Genomic DNA, 22,769 nt, shown 5'->3' with positions numbered 1-22,769 from the left:
ACAGACTTGAATAGAGTTCTTACCTCAGTTTCATAGTAGAGATGGTGAGCTTTAGAGTTGGAAAGAGTCCATCCCAGAATCAGTTCATTAGGTTATAGACCAGTGCCCACATATCCAATATGAGAGTGTTCCAGATGGGACTGGAGACCTCAGTTGTGCATCTAAAATTTCCCCCTGATGAAGCTTAAGCAGATCTAAGATGAAAAGGATCAGGGCCCAAGAGTCTTTATAGACCCCTTGCAGACTACTGTCAGCCTCTTGATGGCAGGTGTTCCTTGAGTGAAGAATAGTGTCTTTGAAGTAACCTCCTATTTCCTAAGCATCACCAGTAATTAGCTACATGGATTAACATAAGGCAATAGCCTATCTCCTGCCGTTTACAGGTAGTTGTTACATACTTCAAAGAGAAACTAAGACTATGAAATCATTACATTCACAATTGATTTAAATGTTAATATCTTTTGATCTCTGAATAACAGAATACAGTGATAGACAGGAACTGTTTGATTACATTGTCAACCTCTAACTAGTTATGTAAACACACAAAACATGAACATTATCTACTAATATACTTCTAAAAGTTGACTCTGGGTCAATTAGTCTACTAGCTGTGTAACCTTTTCTGGCCCTGTGTCACAATAATTATTGTATTTTGAGCCATTAATTTCAACTGTTTAACTTGACTCTCTTGATCATAGGAATTATGCCTCCCAAACCATTAATGAGAAGAGAGCAGATGGAAGGGTCAGGAACTGGTTCAGATTCATTCGAACATATTGCTCGATCAGCAAGAGAACATACTGTACCACTGTCAGAGCCCCGCATGATGTGGGGTTCAGATCCTTATCCCCATGCAGAACCTCAACAAGGTAGTGCTCCTCCTAAAGTGCTAGAAGAGCCTGAGGATTTGAGGTGAGCCCTGCCTGATTTGTGTATTTCCACGTGCCACTCATGTCAGCCAGACTCCTATGTTTGTTTAGATATGTAGGCCACACTTGCAACTGTGAATTAGTCAGTGTTCGTGATTAGTTGTTGCTACCAAGGGAATGGGTATGGATGACTTAGGGACATGTGAGTTATTAAATTTAACCAGCTGTGCTTTATGGCATCTGGCTGACAGGTATGGTTTTAAGGAAGAGTCCATACCTAGCTCAGTGGTTCTGTGACTGAACAATTGTGTGTGCATTGGCATTGCTATATTGGACAACAGGTTTGAGCCATCTAATCTAGTATCCTGTCTCTGACAGTATCCCAAGAACCCCATAGTAGGTGGATATGAAGTAATCTGGCCCCATGAATGTCTCATCCTAATCCTTAATAGATGGAGATTGGCTTAGTTATTGTGTGTGGGGGGGGGGGGGGTTTGCAGGTACAAGTAGAGGGAACTGATATAGTCCCATGTTTCAGGAATCAGGCAGGACACTCTGCATGTGGTCTCCACCTTGAAGAGCTAGAGTCCACTTCACACTGATAAATAGTTAACTATGAAAATAAAACTGCTTATAAGATGGTCAGATGGTTATTTTGATCCTTATTCAGTCAGCCTCTGAGCTTCTGTTGACACTTCCTTAAATGTGACCCCAGTCATTACTTTTACTTACATTGAACTGATGTAGTACTTGTGGTGATAATTTACTAATATGCTGGCTCATTCAAAGTTTTGACTTAACTGTTAACAATAATAGATTCCCTCAAACCATGACAGATACCTTGTTCCTCCGGTTAAAACTTCCGTAGATGAGGCAAAAGTCCTTTAACATGTTACAGGGATGTTAGAGAATCCAGTTGTAAATATGGTTAAATTAAACTTTGTTCCATTAGAAACGTACTTAATTGTTTCTTCACTTAGGCCTGAAGCACATTTGGAAGAAGAACAAATTGCTGTTACCACTGCTTACCCAGTAGAACACAACCAGTTGGATTCTCAACAAAAGACAGACTTCTTTAGAGAACCAAGTGAGGTGGATGTACAAAAATTCCCAAGCAGGTCTTTGGAAGATGTACAACCTCTCCAAACTGACAAGCCTAATCCAGCAGTTAGCTTTGAAGTAGCTGATGAGAACATTGCACACAGCTCTCAGGAAGAGCTGGTACCTGTAGGAGAGAGTCATTCTGCTTTGAAGAGAAGCATTTCCCATGGTTCAAGTCATTCTCTAAAATCAGAAGAGCAAAAGAATGAGACAATACCAAATGTCCCTAAAGTAAGTAGTAGATATGCTGAGACAGCAGAAAGACCAGAGATTAAACCAAAAAAAGAAGGTTTCATGAGTAACAGAACATCAGAGGGGCCAAAATCTGAAAAACCTTTCAAGCCTAAATCTGAAACCAGATGGGGTCCCAGGCCAGGCTATGGCAGAAGAGAAGAAGGTAGCGATAGACCAGTAAGAAGATCTGGCCCTATTAAAAAACCTGTTCTTCGAGATATGAAAGAAGAGCGTGAGCAGAGGGAAGAACGTGAGCAGAGGAAGGAAAAGGAAGGAGAAAAGCTGGCTAATGAAAAAGCTGGCAAGTCTGAAAAGACAGAAAAGAAGGAGCAGGCACAACTGTCACCTCCCCAGTCAGAGCCAGAAAAGTCCACCCCAGACAGTGCTTCTTTAGCTAAAAAGATACCACAAGATACGGCTCAGATTTCAGAAAGTACAGATAGCAGTCAACTTGAGTCTGCCATTAAATCTGCTGCCCAGAAGCCTTTACCTGCGGTCCAGCAGCCTTCATCTGCGGTCCAGCAGCCTTCACCTGTTCAGCAACCTACTGTTCAGCAGCCATCACCTGCAGTCCAGCCACCACCTGTTCAGCAACCTGTTAACACAATTAAGGAAGAAAAACAACCAGAGAAAGCTGTTGGCAAAGAACATATTGTAGAGAAACCTCGCCTAGAAACCAGGCCAGTAAAGAGAGAACCTGGTTTACCACCCAGAACATACTGGAAAGAGGCTCGGGATAGAGACTGGTTCCCAGATCAGGGATATAGGGGCAGAGGCCGTGGAGAGTATTATTCTAGGGGTCGCAGCTACAGAGGTTCTTATGGAGGACGAGGACGGGGAGGTAGAGGCCATAATAGGGACTGTCCACATTATAGAGACACTAAGCCTAGGGCAGACCATGTGCCTTTGGGGCCTCTTAGACAGAGAGAAGAAAGTGAAACTCGTAGTGAGAGTTCTGATTTTGAAATAGTCCCCAAACGGCGAAGACAGCGAGGTTCAGAAACTGATTCTGACAGCGAAGTCCACGAAAGTGCTAGTGATACTCTTCTTTCAGACAAAGACAGTTTAAGCAAAGGTAAACACCCAAAGAGAGAGGAGAGAGCTGATGGCAAGAAACCTCCAAAGCCTCTGCTGTCTTTCAAACCTGAAAACAATGTTAGAGTCGACAATAGATCCCTAGAGAAAACTTATATCAGAGAGGAGGAGAATAAACCAAAACCAGGATTCCTTCCTAAAGGAGAACCTTCAAGACGTGGCAGAGGGGGAATGTATAGACGTGGTGGTAGGGATCCAGGTGGGCGCCCACCACGACCATCTACATTAAGGAGGCCAGGCTATAGAGACAGTCAGTGGAATCCAAGGCAAATAGAGACTATTAAACCAGAAGAGGAGGAGCCACCAAGAAGACATGAACACTATGGTCCTGTGCCTATTGATAAGAGACCTCCAAAATTTGAGAGGAAGTTTGATCCAACTAGAGAGAGGCCTCGAAGGCAAAGGCCTGCACGACCACCAAGGCAAGATAAACCACCACGCTTTAGACGCCTAAAAGAAAGGGAAGCTGCATCAAAAATAAATGAAGCAGCACCTAGCTCATCAATAAGTGCTACAGTTGTTAATGCAGTTAATGAAGCATCCAGCACTGCTTTGGATATTTCAGGGAGTAAGACACCAGACTTGTCCAATCAAAATTCTTCAGACCAGGCAAATGAAGAATGGGAAACTGCCTCTGAAAGTAGTGACTTCAATGAGAGGCGAGAGAGGGATGAAAAAAAAATGGCAGATGTGACCACACAGATAGTTGCCAAAGCAGGAGAAAATGCCGTAGCTCCAAAAAGAGAAATATCTAAGCGAAGTTTCTCTAGTCAGCGGCCTGGAATAGATCGCCAGAATCGCCGTGGCAACAATGGGCCACCAAAGGCTGGAAGGAATTTCTCGGGGCCTAGGAGTGAAAGGCGGAGTGGTCCTCCATTAAGAAGTGGAAAACGAGGGTAAGTATCTATTTGTTTCCAGTAGCACCCACAATATATAGTTACTGTACAAATACAAAAGGCACTAACATTCACTAATTTCCTGTTGCAGATTGCATAGCCATTCATAATCTGTAAGGTTCATAACCATGGTCAGTGGAGGCTAGTGTCAGATGGTTCCACAATGCTGGGCTTTTGTTTTGGGCCTTTTGTACAGAAAGAAAGCTTTCATCTGAATCACTTCAAGCCTGTGAGAGTGAAGGGGAAAAGAACAGAGCTTTCCATTATCAGTGTACCATGTTAAAGGGGGAAGGGATAGCTCAGTGGTTTGTTTGTTTGTTTGAGCATTGGCCTGCTAAACCCAGGGTTGTGAGTTCAATCCTTGAGGGGGCCATTTAGGGAACTGGGGTAAAAATCTGTCTGGGGATTGGTCCTGCTTTGAGCAGGGGGTTGGACTAGATGACCTCCTGAGGTCCCTTCCAACCCTAATATTCTATGATTCTAAAACACTCTTGCAGAAAAATGCCGACTCTGTTATAATATAATAATAATTGGAGATATACCAATCTCCTAGAACTGGAAGGGACCTTGAAAGGTCATTGAATCCAGCCCCCTGCCTTCACTAGCAGGACCAATTTTTGCCCCAGATCCCTAAGTGGCCCCCTCAAGGATTGAACTCACAATCCTGGGTTTAGCAGGCCAATGCTCAAACCACTGAGCTATCCCTCCCCCACATGTTGTCACAGGTGTAAACTACATTCATCCCCATGAAACTTAGCATTAAAAATAATCCAGTTGATTTAAATCACAACTCTATTGCTTTAATCCTTTCACTGTATTTATCCCATCAGGACTCCCATCTAAATTTCTAGTAGAAAATCAATTAACTAAATGAAGTATGTACTCTCCAGTTAAGGAGAATTTTTCAGCTCCACTTGGGCATGTTGCTCAGTATTAGAAATGAAATTGTTATGCTTACCTCTACATGCTGATCTGATTGAAGCCTGCCCGTCGTCTCTGGGATTGGTTTCTCATGCCTTGTAGCAACTGCATGATGGTTTGACAGCATCTTCTGCACCAGATTAGGGAGTGCTATAGAGTGGGCTGCTGAACTCCCATTGAAAACTTGGATACTTTAGCAATGCCCTGTCTTGAAAACTTTTTCTGAATATTCTAAGCTGTTGGTCCATTATAAAACTTTGAAAAAGCTTTTATATAATATTTAAAGGATTTCCAGTGTTCAACAACAAAAAGGCAGAATTCTGTAATTTTTCCGCTGGCCTGCAACTGGCTGCAGTAGTTGTTACTAACATATCAATAAGTCCATGCTGCAGTTATACCAAACCCAATTAAATATGGAGCATATATTTCAAAGTCTACAAATTTCTGTGGTGTGTTACACAGCAACTTTTCAGTGGAGGTTTTAGCTTCACATTTGGGTTGGATATGGGTCATTCACTTATTCAGTGTGGTGAAAGAATGGCAGTTGAAATGAAAATGTTGTACCTTCTCTATATGGTTAAAGGGGCTACTGTGCATCATCATTAGCTGGCTAAGATGTATGGCTACTGAGTTATTAGTTTCCTATTGAGGCTGCACCTATTAGCGATCCTTACACCTAGATGGCTAAAGCGTCTACTGTGCATGTTGACTTTTTGACTGATCTGTGTTCCAAATCTGTAAGCATCACTAGTAGGTGCAGCCTCAGTGGGGAACTAATAAAGCCAGCTAATGATGATGTACAGTAGATGCTTTTAACGCAGTAATGTGATGTGCATACAGATGTTGTTTTGCTGTTTTTGAGGGTACCGTATTTTCCGGCGTATAAGGCGACTGGGCGTATAAGACGACCCCCTAATTTTCCAGTTAAAACATAGGTTTTGTCCTATACTCACCGTATAAGACTACCCCCCTTCCGAGGCAACACCATTTAATAACATCAGATTTGATTTAGATAATTTTAATTAAAATGGTTTTGACTTACCGGTACTTACCAGGAGTCAGAGGGCTCTGGGCTGCCCGCTGCAGCGGGGAGCCCAGAGCCTTTTAAATCCCAGCCGCGGCTGGGAATCAGAGGGCTCTGGGCTGCCCGCTGCGGCTGGGATTTAAAGGGCTCAGGGCTCCCCGCGGCTGCCAGCAGCCCAGAGCCCTTTGAATCCCCCCCCCCGCCCCCATACCTAGGGATGCAGGGCCAGCTCCACCGAACTGCAAAATCAAAACAGAACGTCCCTGTGCTGATACTGTATGTACCGCGCTGAGCCAATCCCGGCAAGCGGTGTCATCTATTAATGCATACAAAGCCTGCTCGGATTGGCTGAGTCAGGGAGGCGGGCTATTACAACCTTTGCCAATCCGAGCAGGCTTTGTATGCATTAATAGATGACACCGCTTGCCGGGATTGGCTCAGCGCGGTACATACAGTATCAGCACAGGGACGTTCTGTATGTAGCCAAAGCTACAGTACGTTTATACCCGGCGTATAAGACGACCCCCGATTTTTGGGGGTTGTTTTTTAGTATAAAAAGTCGTCTTATACGCCGGAAAATACGGTACTCTGGGGATGGTGATTAGTTTTGTCTATAATTTTGTCTGATGTAGGCCATTTGAAGACCAAACAGGAAGCATGACTGCTATAGATCCCACCATCAGTAATTCCTTGCATCAAGAAGAAGGTGGTGGTAACGCTGTAATGCAAAAGACCTCCAAGGATGCCAGTGGCAAAAAGAGGGATGAGCCCAAACCAGGTCCAAAGAAACCCAAGGAGAAGGTGGATGCTCTATCCCAATTTGACCTCAACAACTATGCAAGTATGTGTTGATGAAAACGTGTGGTAACCAAAAAAAACTATTTATACATTAGCGTTCCTCCTTCTGGAATTAGATATATTTGGGAACTGTGGAAAGAAGAAAAGTTGGTGCATACTTTTTAAAGGCTGTTTATATCCCAATATTCAGACACTACCCCCTGTGCGGCAATGAATCAGGCCCGTGGCATGTATCCCTTTTAAAAATGGGTAATAAAATTTTATATTTGTGTATACATATGTAAAATAGTTATTACCTATTTTAAGAGGGACACTTCTTTTGTACAGTCTAATTCCTGTAACTTTTTTCAAGCTATCATTCAATCATTCCACACCTGGTGTTGGCATCAGGTATTTTGTATCTCTTTGCACATGGAAGATGGGAGAGGATGTTACTGTTGTAAACGCAATAAATAACACCGACAGGTTTGCAGTTAGTGTCCAGAATGTATCATTTTTCTATTTAAACTACTCAAACTGTTTTTCTTTAGCTCTTTGTTTTATGGAACTTTTTTGTACAAAGTATGGTGTCTCTTTGAAGAGCCATTAATTAAAGCTTTTTGTATTAAATCCTTTTTCTTGAAGTCCACCAGCAAAAGGATGGTCTGCGTGAGGGAACTTGAACATTACTAGGATGGTCATCTTCGGCTGCAATTGTATGAAGCTATGCAGCACTAGTGGAATTCGTTTTTATTCCAAAATTCTGAATATTGGGTCTGAAACTGTTGAAATGGAAGGAAAAAATGTACATCTTTGGTTCGTCTGCAGGTGTTGTAATCATTGATGACCATCCTGAAGTGACAGTAATTGAAGACTTTCCGTCTAACTTGAATGATGATGGCTTTACTGAAGTGGTGTCAAAGAAACAACAAAAACGTTTGCAAGATGAGGAGCGCAGAAAGAAGGAAGAACAAACAGTGCAGGTATGTTGATCAAGAATGTCATCCTTTGCACCTGTTACAAGCAGTTACACACTTGCAAATTTTTTTTTGTAAAGGACTATGCAGCAGTGCAAAATCTGTTTCCACACAACTGTTTTTCACCATTCAAATTGCAGTATTCTAGTTAATTTTTAATTGAAATTGTATAGCCTTAGTTATGTAGGTCATCTTGCCTCCCCTTATGTTTCTCCTCTTGTCCCTCTTACTCCTTCTATACCCACTGCCACTATAATTTGGGTATTTCAAAGCTAATATGTCGGCTACTGTAACTAACTTGAAAGCTTGCTTTTGGGCTTACAGTAAAAACGCTTTATGCTATTGCCTTTGTCACAATTCTATATGAAAATTTCTTGGCCAAAAACATGGGATATGTTTAACTTTTTCATTATTCAAATGGTTAAGTACATTAGGAAAAAAAAGTCTCTGAAAAAACGTTCAAGATTCCTGCTTTGTCTTTTTCCCATACTCTGCAACTAGGGTTACCAGATGTTAAGGGAAAATTATCGGGACCACCGGGGGGAGGGGGATTTTTATTTATTTTATTTTTTTTACACTCACCCGCCTGGGAGTTCGGTGGCAATTCGGCAGGGAGTCCTTCAGTCACAGACGGTCTTCGGAGGTATTTCAGCGGCGGGTAATAAACCTTGCCGCCAAAGACAGAAGCACCCGCTGCCAAAATACTGCTGAAGACCGTCCGCAACTAAAGGCCTTTCCGCCGAATTGCCACCGAAGACCAGGAAACAAAATATTCGGACAAATGGCGTCCCGACTGTACTGTGGTCGGGACATGGGACAAACTCCTCAATCGGGACAGTCCTGTTTTTATCGGGACGTCTGGTCACCCTATCTGCAACTGACAGAAAAATACAGACTTTCTAAATGGCTTAGCCTTCTGTAATGTCAATTTTATTCTTAGATTTGGACCAAAAAGAGTTCAGGTGAAAAAGGAAGAGGTCAGAATTGCAAGCTTCCTCCCAGGTTTGCAAAAAAGCAGCAACAGCAGGCGGCAGCAGCAGCAGCACAGCAAGTACAAGCTCAGGCACAAGTACAGGTACAGCCTCAGAGTGCATCGCAGACTCCAAGCCAGCCACAGGCTTCAGTTCAGCCTCAAAACCAGACAACAGGAGGAACAAGCAGCACAGAATATACATCAACAGGCAAAGCTCTGCAGAACGCACAGTCCCATCCTGCTCTAGGAGCTGAATTATGGGAAAATAAAATGGCATCAACAACTGTTGTTAATGACATCTCCAAGAAATGTAAGTGGCATCTTTTGACTCTTTTTTTTGGCCTGGGAGGGATAGAAGAGAAACGTTGTTGGAGGGTTTGGGTTGGTGAGAGATGTTTCTGGAGGTCTCAAACATCCTGGCCTGCAGGTATAGTTCTCCTATGCCACAGAGAATATGCTGCTATGAAATGTTCTGCAGGACTGCTGAGCGATAGTCTCCCAGGTTCCCTGAGATGAGAGAGCTCTTCTATAAAATGTTGAGTAAGTTCTTTGCTGCAGTCGCCACATTCTGCATCCCCAGTGTGTAAGCAACTGCCATTGGTCTCAGACATGGGTTTCTTTGTCAAATTTGTGCATGTTTCCAAATATGCTAATTAGGCCAATCAAGGTTGACTTAATAAGGGACTTACTGTTAAAAGCTGAAATGAAGTTCTGGAATCAAACACGCTGTGAAATCAAGTAGCTGTAGTTTCATTGTCCATTCAGTTGTGTACTTATGAATCTAAATAACCATGGATTAATTGTGGTTTTGACTCCACTATCTTCTCTGGACTTTTAGTGGGACCCATTAGTCCACCACAACCCCCTTCAGTCAGTGCATGGAATAAGCCTTTGACATCATTTGGATCAGCTACGTCTCCAGAGGTAAGGATAAAACTAAAAACAATCAAGAACATCTAAAGATAACTCAATTTGTATTTTGCAGGTGGTGGGACAAATTAAATAAGATTATTGTGACAGATCTCAAAGTACCCAGGATTGGGAGTCACCTTGTTGCTCCCTGCCTCCAGAGTGAGAGTGTCTTTCTTGTAGTAACTGGGTGTTTAGCTCCCTACCACTAGCAGCCCTCTCTTTTTCTCTGGGCTATGCCAGCCCTGTCCTTTCCTTGCAGATTAACAGCAGGTGCACCCTTGTCTCCAAGTTCCCTTGAAGTGCTCCCATGTGATATCCAAGACCCTGAAAGCAGTTACCCACAGAAATCCTCTGTACTCCAGTTACCAGTTTTACTTAAATCACTGCAGAGAGCACTGTACAGAACACTTATAATGAAACAAAAGCGATTCCACTAGAAATAAGTCAATGGTGGAAACACATGGTTACAATACAAAAAAAAAAAATCATAAAGCAAGAACTGGGACCTACACTTTCCTATTTAATAAAATAGGTTCCCATCTCTCTCAAAGTTCCATCTGTTGTAGAGCTGGCTGACTTCCAAGAGCCAATCTTCCATGAAAAATATCCCCATTCTACAAGATGTCTCCTCAGTGAATGGATCCAGAATGCCTCTCCCCACTCTTATGCTGAAACAGTCTTTTGTCTTTATTCATAGGCAGGGCAATCCACAGTCTGTTATAATGTTGCTTTTTCACCTCCAAGTGGTTTTGATTGTTTGCAGTTGCCTGTGATGGTTTTCTATTGACTGTTCTATGATGGGGCAATATTAGATCATTGAGCCTTGGATTACATCACTGGCTAAGTTTGGAGGAGTGGTAATCCAATCCTGCATGAATAAGCCGTTGCCAAGTAACATTACTCCAAGGTGACTCCTTTTAACCTTAAGACCATAAGGGCATAAATTTTAGTATAGTTACATTATTCCTCCAATATTATCAGTACACATACCATGCCATGATTATGAACATCAGTAAGTTGCAAGCTTTCAACAGAGGCCTGATACGTTACCCTTTATGGACAAATACCTTGTAAGCAATGTTGTCGGGTCTAAGAAGAGTTGTTTGCAAAGAACCAGGGGAATCCTTTGCCAAGGGGATTGTGTCACAATTACCCAGTGTTTTCAAACTGCATTATTTTTCTTTAGCTAGATGTAATTACTGAATAATATAGATAGTGCAGCTACTGACATTGGGTGTGTCAAGGTTCCTCCCCCACTCTGAACTTTAGGGTACAGATGTGGGGACCTGCATGGACACTTTTAAGCTTAATTACTAGCTTAGATCTGGTAACTGCCACCATCCAGAAATTTCAGTGTCTGGATCACTTTCTGTCCCCCCAAAACCTTCCCCTCCCTGGGCAGCCTTGAGAGGCTTTTTCATCAAGTTCCTGGTGAACACCGATCCAACCCCTTGGATCTTAACACAAGGAGAATTTAACCATCCCCCCTCCCTTCCCCCACCAATTCCGGGTGAGTCCAGATCCAATCCCCTTGGATCTTAACACAAGGAAAAAATCAATCCGGTTCTTAAAAAGAAAGCTTTTAATTAAAGAAAGAAAGGTAAAAAATATCTCTAAAATCAGGATGGAAAATACTTTACAGGGTAATCAGATTCATATAGCCCAGAGGAACCCACCTCTAGCCTTAGGTTCAAAGTTACAGCAAACAGAGGTAAAATCCTCTCAGCAAAAAGGAACATTTTCAAGTTGAGAAAACAAAAATAAGACTAACACGCCTTGCCTGGCTATTACTTACAAGTTTGAAACATGAGAGACTGATTCAGAAAGATTTGGAGAGCCTGGATTGATGTCTGGTCCCTCTTAATCCCAAGAGCGAACAACCCCCAAACAAAGAGCACAAACAAAAGACTTCCCTCCACCAAGATTTGAAAGTATCTTGTCCCCTTATTGGTCCTCTGGTCAGGTGTCAGCCAAGTTTACTGAGCTTCTTAACCCTTTACAGGTAAGAGACATTAACCCTTAACTATCTGTTTATGACACGCCCCCCCCCAAATCTCAGACAGTGTGGAACCACACTGGCGGTGATTTCTTCCTAGAACTTTAGAATAAACAGATGAATAAAACACATGCACCTTTACATATACTACTAATTATGTAAAACTACAAGATTTTTTACATTTCAGGGACAATTTTTAACCAGTTGATTGTGGGAAACTTTTACGGGAGAGTGCATTAGCTACTTTGTTAGACGCTCCTGAAATGTGTTGAATTTTGAAATCAAAATCTTGGAGAGCTGAACTCCATCGAAGAAGTTTTTTGTTGTTTTCCTTGGCAGTATGAAGCCACTTTAGCGCAGCATGGTCGGTTTGTAGCTGGAAATGCCGTCCCCAAACGTATGGGCGTAGCTTTTCCAGGGCATACACAATGGCGTAGCATTCTTTTTCACTGACATTGGGTGTGTCTACACTACCCTCAGGATCGGCAGGCAGGAATCGATCCAGCCGGGGTTGATTTATCGCGTCTAGTCTAGACACAATAAATCAACCCCCGAGTGCTCTCCTGTCGACTCCTGTACTCCAGTACCGCGAGAGGTGCAGGCAGAGTCGAAGGAGGGGAGCAGCAGTCGACTCACTGTGGTGAAGACACCATGATAAGTCGATCTAAGTACGTCGACTTTAACTACGTTATTCACATAGCTGAAGTCGCGTAACTTAGATCGATCCTCCCACCCCCAGTGTTGACCAGGGCATTATCTAATTTCTCACTGAGAGCAGTTACAGCAAAAATTCTTATTGAGACAGTGTTAGTAATTAGAAAAACTTGTGAACTTCATAGTTTAGAATTATAAAACTTAAACCAATAAACTTGCAGCAGCTAACTTGTTAGTTTGATTATGGAGTACTAGTTTAGCAAATGCTTTAAGATTCAGCTCTCAAACTAATGTAGTTAACTTGACTAGAATTTGTTAAACAGCCTCAGATTTACCAGTTGTAACTTAGCAATTGGATACAAAACACAGGACCTAGAGGGACCTAGACAAATTAGAGGACTGGGCCAAAAGAAACCTGATGAGGTTCAACAAGGACAAGTGCAGAGTCCTGCACTTAGGACGGAAGAATCCCATGCACTGCTACAGACTAGGGACCGAATGGCTGGGCAGCAATTCTGCAGAAAAGGACCTAGGGGTTACAGTGGACGAGAAGCTGGATGTGAGTCAACAGTGTTCCCTTGTTGCCAAGAAGGCTAATGGCATTTTGGGCTGTATAAGTAGGGGCATTGCCAGCAGATAGAGGGATGTGATCATTCCCCTCTATTCGATATTGGTGAGGCCTCATCTGGAGTACTGTGTCCAGTTTTGGGCCCCACACAACAAGAAGGATGTGGAAAAATTGAAAAGAGTACAGCGGAGGGCAACAAAAATGATTAGGGAGCACATGACTTATGAGGAGAGGCTGAGGGAACTGGGATTGTTTAGTCTGCAGAAGAGAAGGATGAGGGGGGATTTGATAGCTGCTTTCAACTACCTGAAAGGGGGTTCCAAAGAGGATGGATCTAGACTGTTCTCAGTGGTACTTGATGACAGAACAAGGAGTAATGGTCTCAAGTTGCAGTGGGAGAGGTTTAGGTTGGATATTAGGAGAAACTTTTTCACTCAGAGAATGGTGAAGCACTGGAATGGGTTACCTAGGGAGGTGGTGGAATCTCCTTCCTTAGAGGTTTTTAAGGTCAGGCTTGACAAAGCCCTGACTGGGATGATTTAGTTGGGTTTGGTCCTGCTTTGAGCAGGGGGTTGGACTAGATGACCTCCTGAGCTCCCTTCCAACCCTGATATTCTATGATTCTAATTGGAGAAATATAGCTGTGATTTTTCAGAAAAAAAATTAAATATAAGCTTAATTTGAGTTAAAACACTTAAAAATAGTTTAGCTGCTCTATACATACTTGTCTGTGGCTCATAGTCAGCAAGATATTATACAAATTGTCATAAGTCATATTTTTGTATTCCCAAAAAAGGGACAATAGATACGCTTCCTGAAAATTGCAGATCTACCTTTCCTGTACTTCTCTAGATGCTTGTCCAAGATAACTGTCACAATATAAAACAGTAAGTCTGCAATTAGACAGACCTTAACAGCACCAGCAGATGAGACAACTCTTCTCTAAATCTTTTTGCTGACTTCCTTTGTATTAAGTATTAACTATTAACTTGATTTTAAAGAGACGCAGTCAACTTCAAAACAGTTGAAAGTAGTTTTAGGTGCAGTACATGCCCCCTCTTCTCCATCCAATTTTAATGGGTTTTCAACCACATTCTCCTATTTTTAAATGTTTTTTCTTTCTCCTGTTGACTGAGAGACACTCAGAAAAAGCAGAAAGTGAATATACACACAAGATACTTTTGAATGCAAGAAGCTCTTCAGTTTATTTAATCAAATCTTTTCCAGTAATCTTCGGTGGTTGGCAAAAATATGCATACATCAGACTTTTTAAAACCTACAGTATCCCTTTTAATAGAAAGCAACAAAGAGTCCTGTGGCCAGGGCCAGCACTTCCATTAGATGACCCTAGGCAGTCGCCTAGGGCGCCAGGATTCGGGGGACGGCATTTTGTGCGCTCCCCATGGGGTGCACAGGAGCTTCCAGTTCCACTCCCATCGGGCCGCCGAAGAAGGACCTTCTGCCGACGTGCCGCGGAAAACAGCGGCAGGCAATTGAGCAGCTCAATGACTGCCGCTGTCACCTGTGGCATTTCGGTGGAGGGTCCTTCTTCGGCGGCGCAATGGGAGCGGAACCGGAAGCTCCTGCGCGCCCCGTGGGGAACGCACAAAATGCTGCCCCCCGAATTCTGCCTAGGGCGCCAGAAACTCTGGCGCTGCTCCTGCCTGTGGCACCTTATAGGATAACAGATGTATTGGAGCATAAGCTTTTGTGGTGAATACCCACTTTGTCAGACGCATGCCTTTCAACAGAGCCGCTTCAGGAAAAGCTTGCACATCTCTCTCACTGGTATTCTGTACCATAAAAACTTTTCTGCTGTGACGCATGCATTCATGAAGGGTGATTACTTTCTGTACATCATAGGTGATCTGTAAAGCTTCTTAAACAGAAACTAATATACTAAATTAGTTAATTGTGTAATTAAGAGAAATAAAGTTAAAAACGCATTTTGCAACAAGACAGGTATTTGAAAATTGAAAAAAAAATGTAATTTCTCTAAAATGTTTGTCATTACAACTTCCCCTATTGCCAGCAACATACAAAGAGAATTAAAATGTTAACAAAAGGGTGTATGCTTGTTTAGTATTAAATTCAAGTAGCTGAACAAATATTTCTTAGAAGAAACCTAGATATTGCCTCAAAACCAGCTTCAACCTGCTATTTTTACATTTGGCCCTGGTATTACATTCTCAAGTAATAACTAAAAATGTTTTTAAAAATAAGGACTATGTGGGTTGCATCAAATTTTAACCAGCCTTTCATGTGCTTATCTTCCATTTTCTGACTTTTGTATGCTTAAGTATGTAACTACATTAAAATCAAGGTAAAAACCTATTTTAAGGCAACATTCTGGTTGAGAATTTGTTGGAAGTTTTAATGTATGTTGTTACTTTAACTAGGGAACAAAGTCTGGACAGGAAAGTGGAGTCGAGCTTGGAATAGAAACGATTCAATTTGGAGCCCCAGCTTCTAGTGGTAGTGACAGTGAAGTTGGCCCTGTGCTTTCAGAGAAGCCCACTGACAAAATACCTGAACCAAAAGAGCAAAGACAGAAGCAGCCTCGGGCAGGACCCATCAAAGCACAAAAGGTAAGGGAGAAGATCTTTAGTTAACAGTAGAAGCCTTTATAGTGGGCTCCTGGGTGGCAGAGAAGTCCAGTCAAAAGGAAAAACACCAAAACTGGAGCTTGAAAGAAATTAAAGGAACTGTTACAGGTACAATCCAAATAAAACAGACCTCCTTTCCCACTGTGTGTTAGTCAGAGAAGATGCTGTGTATCAGCTTACACAGTTACCAAATCAGCCATGTAAAAAAGATTAAAGTGCAAATATATGCTGTCTGGGCAATCTAAGCCTCCTTCAGAACATCCAAACCTACTTTTTTAAAGTGGGGATGATGTCTCTAAAGTCACTTTTCCATAACAATGAATGTATCAATAAATGGCCAATCTTGGTTTTCCTTTAAAAATTGTGTATATACATTATATTATTTATACTGTCATGTTTAGAGCCCCTAACTGATCCTCCTTTGCTTGTTGTATGCCAAAGTGCTCATCCCCGCAGGAATATTTAGCAGTTTAGAGGGGATGGAGGAGAAAACTCCTGCGGTATAGGACAGACTGGATTGTCTGCTAACCAAATTGGTCTTGACCTCTCTTCCTCACCATCAAATACACAGCCTTGTAGGAAATAGGGGGACAGGAAAAGTTGGGGAAGAACACCAGCTTCTCACACTAAGGTAGGCCCTCTCCAGCTTTTTGGAATAAGTTGGTAGTTAAGGTACTGATCCTAGCCCTGAGTTCCTAGGTCCTCTTCCTGTTGCCTAAGTCCCAGCAGTGGTCCCAGTACATTTGTCTACTGGGAACCCCTTAGTTTTTTTTCTGAGGACAAATTGGTTACTTACCCCATCATAACTAAGAATATTGAAGGTCATTAGAGTGCATCTACTCGTTAAAGAGCCAGCATAGTTTTGATAACTGTTACACTGACCAGATAGCCTGTAATCCAGTGATATTTGCATAATTAAAATTAATAACAGCAGAGGACGACTCAGATTAAAGGTTCATGTAATTGACTTGAAAATACATTGGTAATCAACAACCTTATAAAATATAACTGAACTCAGTCTTGCATTAATAGTGTGTATATTGTATGTGTGTCTCAAATCACTTATATTGGATTTATGTAAAGGTGATCTGCAAAGGTAAAAAATGCCATTTTGTTACCTTATAAAGTATACAGATTATATAGGTAGACTGTCTTTTTTTTCTGCTTGTTTCTATGTTACAAATATCAGGTCTTATCTACTTTGTTTTTGCTGGTAGGACTATAACCTCATAAGACAAGAGAATGAAGTAAGCTATTGATTGGGGGAAGAGATTTTCAATAAAACTAAACCCAAATTTTATAGTTAAGGCTCAAACGTTTAAGACTTCTCTGAACTAGAAGGTTGTACTGCTTTAACTATACTGCAATGTACTGTGCTCGGGGATGGGATGAGAGAGGAGAGGGGAGGAAGGGTGAGGCAGAACCATCTGCTGCTGGAGTGAGGGACATAAGTGGCCACTGTAGCCAGCACGTTTTTCCCCCTCCTTTCTCAACAACTTTTGAGCCCTACAGGTGCAAACGCTTTGGGTAGGAGTTGTCTTTGTCTCCATTTAGGGGCCTCCCCGCAGGCAGACATGTAAAGAAGGATCTCCTTTACCTGTCTCTGGAGAAATTAACCTCCTCATTCCTTGCCATGAAGTACTTGTGATGAGGGAGAAACTACCAGTCTCTACCCTTCCCACCCTTAGCCTCTATTAATGCAGTAGGATTTTGAGGGCTGCCCTGCCTACCCTAGTCCACTAGCTTTAAAGAGACATTATACTGCTCCTGCTGCCCCACAGTAGTAGCCACTGAACTACCTCATGCAGCCCACTCTCTGCTGGTGTCACCATCTATTAAGAAGGGAGTGGCTTCTGAGTGTCATAGCATGGTATTAAACTTATTCTTCCTTTGTGGCCACAGACCAACGCTCTCCCTGTATAACACAGTTATACAGAAATCAAATTTACATTTAAAACCATTGATAATATAGCCATATACCATTGCAGCCACCACTCCTGCAAAAGAAGACAGGGAAACACTTGCAAAGTTGTGTTTGTGTTTAAAAGCTTTTTAGTGCAAACACTGTGGAGGAAAGCGCCGGCAAATATCCATACCCCCATGTCTCTTCAGCTGAGGTCTGAGAACTCTCTGCCCATTTTTCTAGGGCTCCAGCAAAAACAGAAGACTTGATATTCCTGATATTAGTAAGGCTAAAAAAGTCTGTTAAACATTGCTAGAAAAAAAAAGTTGGGCTCTCTTTAGACAATATATTTTAAAGTTCACTAGTGCAATTTTTTCTTCTTTGCAGGTCACTTTTAATCTTTAGACTGACTATTTAATCCCATGCCATTTTAATATAGCACTCATAGTAGCATTTCAGCCTAGATCTTTGGCTTCCTGCTCGTAATTAGTCCTTTCAGTTGACATGTTTCAGGTACTCATCTGGTGCCAGATTAACATCTCTAACTAAACTACCCTTTCTTTAATTTAAAAAAAAAAAGCAAAAACAAAATACCCCAAACCTCTTACTCTCTTGAGCATATAAAGATTTTATGTTACAACTTCCTTGTTTTTATAAAAAAAACACTGACAAGTTAAAACACTAATTTAGCTTCCAGACTTGAGTCCAGTAGAAAACAAAGAATATAAACCTGGTCCTATTGGGAAAGAGCGTTCGCTAAAGAACAGAAAGGTGAAGGATGCCCAGCAGGGAGAGCCCGAGGGACAGGAGAAGCCCAGTCCCAGCGCTGTCAGAAGTCCAGACCCTGTTTTGACAAAAGAAACCAAAGCTGCAAATGAACTGAGTACTGAAATAGGAACAATGATCTCTGTTTCTTCTCCAGAGTTTGGAACAAATACAAAGGTAAGACAAAAAAATGGCATACTTCTTGAACATTACTGAACAGTGTGTGTAAAAGAGATAATATTTGATTAACTGTAACCCATTACCCATGGCCCATTGGTCATTTAATGTCTGAATTCAGCTATGACATTTAGTTGCCTGCTGATGAAATCATTCAGATATTACATAGAAGAACTTACAAAACACTGGAGTTGAAAAGTTAGACCGTTTGCCTGTAGTTGTTCTCAGGAAGTAATATTTAAAATGAAGCACTGCTGTGGATTATGTGCCCTGTATGTGACTCGGGTTGAAGTGTTCTAAACTGTTACACTGCCTCACCAGTGATTACAAGTGCTCACTAAGCTTTAGAAAAGAAGTCTGTGCCCGGAGCCCTAGGTTCTGGTCTGTGGGAAATAGCACCAAAGAGGTTAGAGTAGGCAGAAGCCTTACACGCAGTGTCTGATTTGAAGTTTATCCAAGTTACGCGAGAGCGATGTGGTCAACCATCATCAGAGAGCTGTAGCAAAATGTTGGAGGGAGACTCAATTTGCAAGTTTGCGTACCACAGCAAAGGAAACAGCATGCATCAAGCTTCAAGATAAGCTTTAGGATGGAAACATTTTCAAAAGCACGTAAAGAATTTAGATGTCCAAATCCTATTGAGTTTCAATGAAACTTCCGTGCTTTTGAAAATTTTACCTGTGGAATGTGGTGAAGATGCTTAAGCATCACTGTACGTTCTCTGCAGATTGCTCTCTGATTTTATGTAGACCTTTTGTAATAACACTTTGCTTGCTTTCAGCCCTGATCCTTAGCTGTGCTGTACTGACAGCACAAAATGGGGGGAGGAGGAATAACTAAGGCTTCCCAGTGATCCTCTGCTGTTGTGATAGCTCCTCTTGGGTCTGTTGAATCCAGTATAACTTTAAAGCGGCCTACAAATTACTTGAATTTACACCAAAGGACTAGTCCGGCACACAGCCAGTGCAAGACTGAGCACAAAGATTGAGCATGTGACTGCAGAAATTGAGCTCCTTACACATCAACAGGAGGTGGAGAAGTGGACATTTTAAATAGAGTGGTTGTTTCAGTAGCAGGTGGACACATACCACCCACTGGCAAGACAATTTAATGACTCAGAACTTCCAGTTTGTAATGTTCTGTCTCAGTTGTCTGCAGACAGTCTTGAGCAGGAAGTATTGCTCTATTGCTAGCATTGACATTGTACTTGATATGTTGTTTAAATAGTTGTAAGTAAGCCGAAACAACTTAAAAAAAGCTGAAAGCATATCTGTGATCCTTCAAGCTGAGTTGCCACATGCTCCCCAGTGAACTGGAAGCAATCTGCAGAGCAGTTATTGGAGGCTGCACATCCTTGGAAAGGTTCACCCTTGAGAGACATGAGGGATGGTACATAACCTCTGCCATGGAGAAGAGGTTGTCTCTGAAATCTCTGTTCTAGCCTAATAAATTTTGAATGTTTTTCCCGTTGCTAGCAGCGTAAAGTTTTTGTTTTAAGATGTGTTGAAGAGTTTGAGTAAATTGTCAGTGCTGCAGTTTTTAATCTTGTCTGTATCTGTGTATTGGCTTCCCTAAACCAGCAGACTTAAATGGCTTGAGCCCACCAAAAACTGGTAAGATGAGAAGTGTAACTTCTGAGGGCCTGAAGTGGTATTATTGGTGACTGGCAGAGGAGACCATGACTGCATCTTACTTGTACGTCCTGGCTTGGGCCTAGTTCCTTTATTGTCAGAACCCAATGGGTTTTTTGTAACCCGGTGTTCTAGGACCAGATCATCTCATTGAGGCCTATCAGAGTAAGGAGAACATAATCATCTTTGCCTGACTCTTCCCAGGAAGCATTCAGAATGGGAAAGGTGCCTTAGCTCACTATCCAAAAGCAAGGCCCTGGATAGTAGCACTAGCAGCGTACATTGACATCCTCTTGTCCTCTCCCTAATCCCAAGAAGTTACAGGCAACCCACAAAGGGAGAAATTGGCTTTTGTGATATTTTGGCTCCTTTATTAAGTATAAAGAAGGCCTGAAAGGGTGGGTTTGTTTTAAGTTTGTTTTTTTTTAAACGTAAGGTGAAGCTATCAGGAGTATCAAGTCTGGTGTCTGCAGGAAAGCTTAAAGGACCAGAGTGCTGAAATGCGAGCTATCCCAGCCCTTAGCTGAAATGTTCTCACAGATCTTTTCTCCGAGCTGTTTGAGTTAAATAGGTGTTAACAAAACAGTGTTTTCAACAGTTTACCTAAATATTCCTTGCCCTCTCAGTTGTTCAAATTTCACTCAGTATTGTGATGTCATAATCATGTTCTCCATAGAGTCCTCCATAAAAAACAGGTAGACAAAACTTAAATTTTGCATATAAAACCAAGCAGGAAAACTATATTTAGAAGAGAAACTTTCAAGCTTTTTTTAAACATTACCAAAGCAAAACACAAATCTCTGCAGACCACCTTTGAGGTAGTGGTGCCATCAACTTCAAATCTAGTTTTTAAAGTAGTTTTGGTCTCATGCCTGTCCCTAAGTTCCTCTGCCAGCTTTTGTTTTCCAGCCACATTTTTGTGTCTTTAAAATGTTTTTCTCCTGTTATTCCTTGGGGAGGACCAGCCAAAGTGAAACTGACTGTACAAGGAAAAACAGGTGATGGCTATACAGTTCTCTAAAATGCACAAAGTAAAACCAAATTAAAAATAGGGGGAAATTTTTCCTTTATTATGTTGTATTAATTTTAGATAGCATTAAAAGTAAATAATTTTCTAACAAGTGATTTTAAAGTTTTTAAGCTAAACACAGTGAGCAGGGGGTTTTTTGTGTTTAAAGTCTACTGCTCACATAAGAGGCTGGTGAGTTTTCCATCTCTGTCAGGTCGCAACAGTCAAGGATACCTTGTCTGCTACTCCAGAACCAGAGCAGAGTACTTCACCTATTCAAAAAAGCTCCATAATGAGAGCACCCATGTTGTTTAGTCATGCTCTTTACCTTATAAATATAGAATGTCAGCATGATGATAATCCATATAATATGAGAAGAGAGAGACATGCTTTTTGGAGTTGCTGCTGCATCTCATTTGTTTCAACAGTTTTATATTTCTATAGTGAGACACCTCTTGCTTTCTTCTAAATCTAAACAAATAAACCACACTAGCCTCTCCACCTCCCCCAGAAATCACTTAAAATGATATGTATACCATATCGTGCAATTCATAGGTACAGTCAACAAAATCGGTCCTACCAGTTTTGAAAGTAATAGAATCTACCTGGTACTGACTTGTAGTTAATGGAAGTTGGCTCTTTAAAAGAAGTTAAAATGTCCCAATGGGACTGGGAAATTGCTTAATTTGCAGTCTAAAATGGATGAGCATTTAACAACCTCCTTGGCTTGGACACTCACCTCAAGCCAGAAACAAATCAAACTTCTTTTCAGATAATACATAATTTAGCTTTAAACCAGCCTTTTCCTTCACAGTAAGTTCTCTTCTCAGTGCCAGCTCCTCTCTCTGTCTCTCGGCTTCTAGATTAATCTCAGCTTTGTACAACATTCTCCTTTTTGGCAATTTAGGGTAGCTGGGAAAGTTGTCCCCTCTGTTTCAGCCTCTGGTTGCCCATACAAGTTAAAAGAAGGTTTACACATATACTTCTCATTTTTTCTTGTGATATTGCTTTGAAATTTTATTTAGATAAATGGAAATTATTTTATTGGTTTCTTCAGTATGACATTAATAAAGATAAATAACATCCTTGAACTACAAAAGTCTAAGACAATCATGTAGAGCGAAAAGGAAGTATTTTTTTAGTCTCAAAAAGACAACCTTTAAACTTTGCTTTTAGTGTTGTAGCCGTGTTGGTCCCAGGATATTAGAGAGACAAAGTGGGTGAGGTAATATATTTTATTGGGCCAACTTTTGTTGGTGAAAGACAAAGGTTTTTGAGCTACAGCTTCTTCAGATCTGGAGAAGGTACTCCTGTGTCATCTAAGATTTTGTCATGGTTATTTTTAGTAAAAGTCACGGGCAATAAACAAAAATTCATAGAAGCCATGACCTGTCTGTTACTCTTGCTGCTGCGGCTCCATGGTTTCCGCCGCTGCCACTGTAGTAGCTGGGAGCTGTGGGGTTCCCCCTCTGCTCTTGGCAGCTGGAAGCTGCAAGGTGACGATGTATCCCAAAGAGAAAATGGGACACCCCCAGCCGCTCGCCCAAGGCATTCTCCTCCGCGAGGCTGTCACCCATTGCTGGAACCCTGAGGAGGGCCCCCTCAGGAGTCTTGTCACCCGTGGCTGGAACCTTGCAGGGGGCCGCTTGTCGCTGCTGTCGCCTGTCACTGGAACCCTGCC

The 22,769-nt window shown here is 41.8% G+C and overlaps 1 protein-coding gene across 13 annotated transcripts in view; it reads left to right on the top strand.

The window, feature by feature from the left end:
- Positions 1–22,769, top strand: part of PRRC2C (proline rich coiled-coil 2C) — a 123,462-nt gene that overhangs the window by 53,172 nt on the left and 47,521 nt on the right. For all 13 annotated transcript variants that reach the window (XM_039483614.1, XM_039483622.1, XM_039483621.1 and 10 more), the window contains exons 15-22: positions 699–912; positions 1,850–4,195; positions 6,773–6,981; positions 7,746–7,900; positions 8,835–9,177; positions 9,706–9,791; positions 15,397–15,585; positions 18,197–18,448. In XM_039483614.1, the coding sequence (XP_039339548.1) occupies positions 699–912; positions 1,850–4,195; positions 6,773–6,981; positions 7,746–7,900; positions 8,835–9,177; positions 9,706–9,791; positions 15,397–15,585; positions 18,197–18,448 (3,794 nt within the window). The remainder of the gene's footprint in view (positions 1–698; positions 913–1,849; positions 4,196–6,772; positions 6,982–7,745; positions 7,901–8,834; positions 9,178–9,705; positions 9,792–15,396; positions 15,586–18,196; positions 18,449–22,769) is intronic.

The sequence above is a fragment of the Mauremys reevesii genome, linkage group 8, assembly GCF_016161935.1.
Source record: "Mauremys reevesii isolate NIE-2019 linkage group 8, ASM1616193v1, whole genome shotgun sequence".
NCBI lineage: Eukaryota > Metazoa > Chordata > Testudines > Geoemydidae > Mauremys > Mauremys reevesii.
Note: the sequence above shows the minus strand (reverse complement) of the source record. Positions and strands in the feature narration are given on the sequence as shown.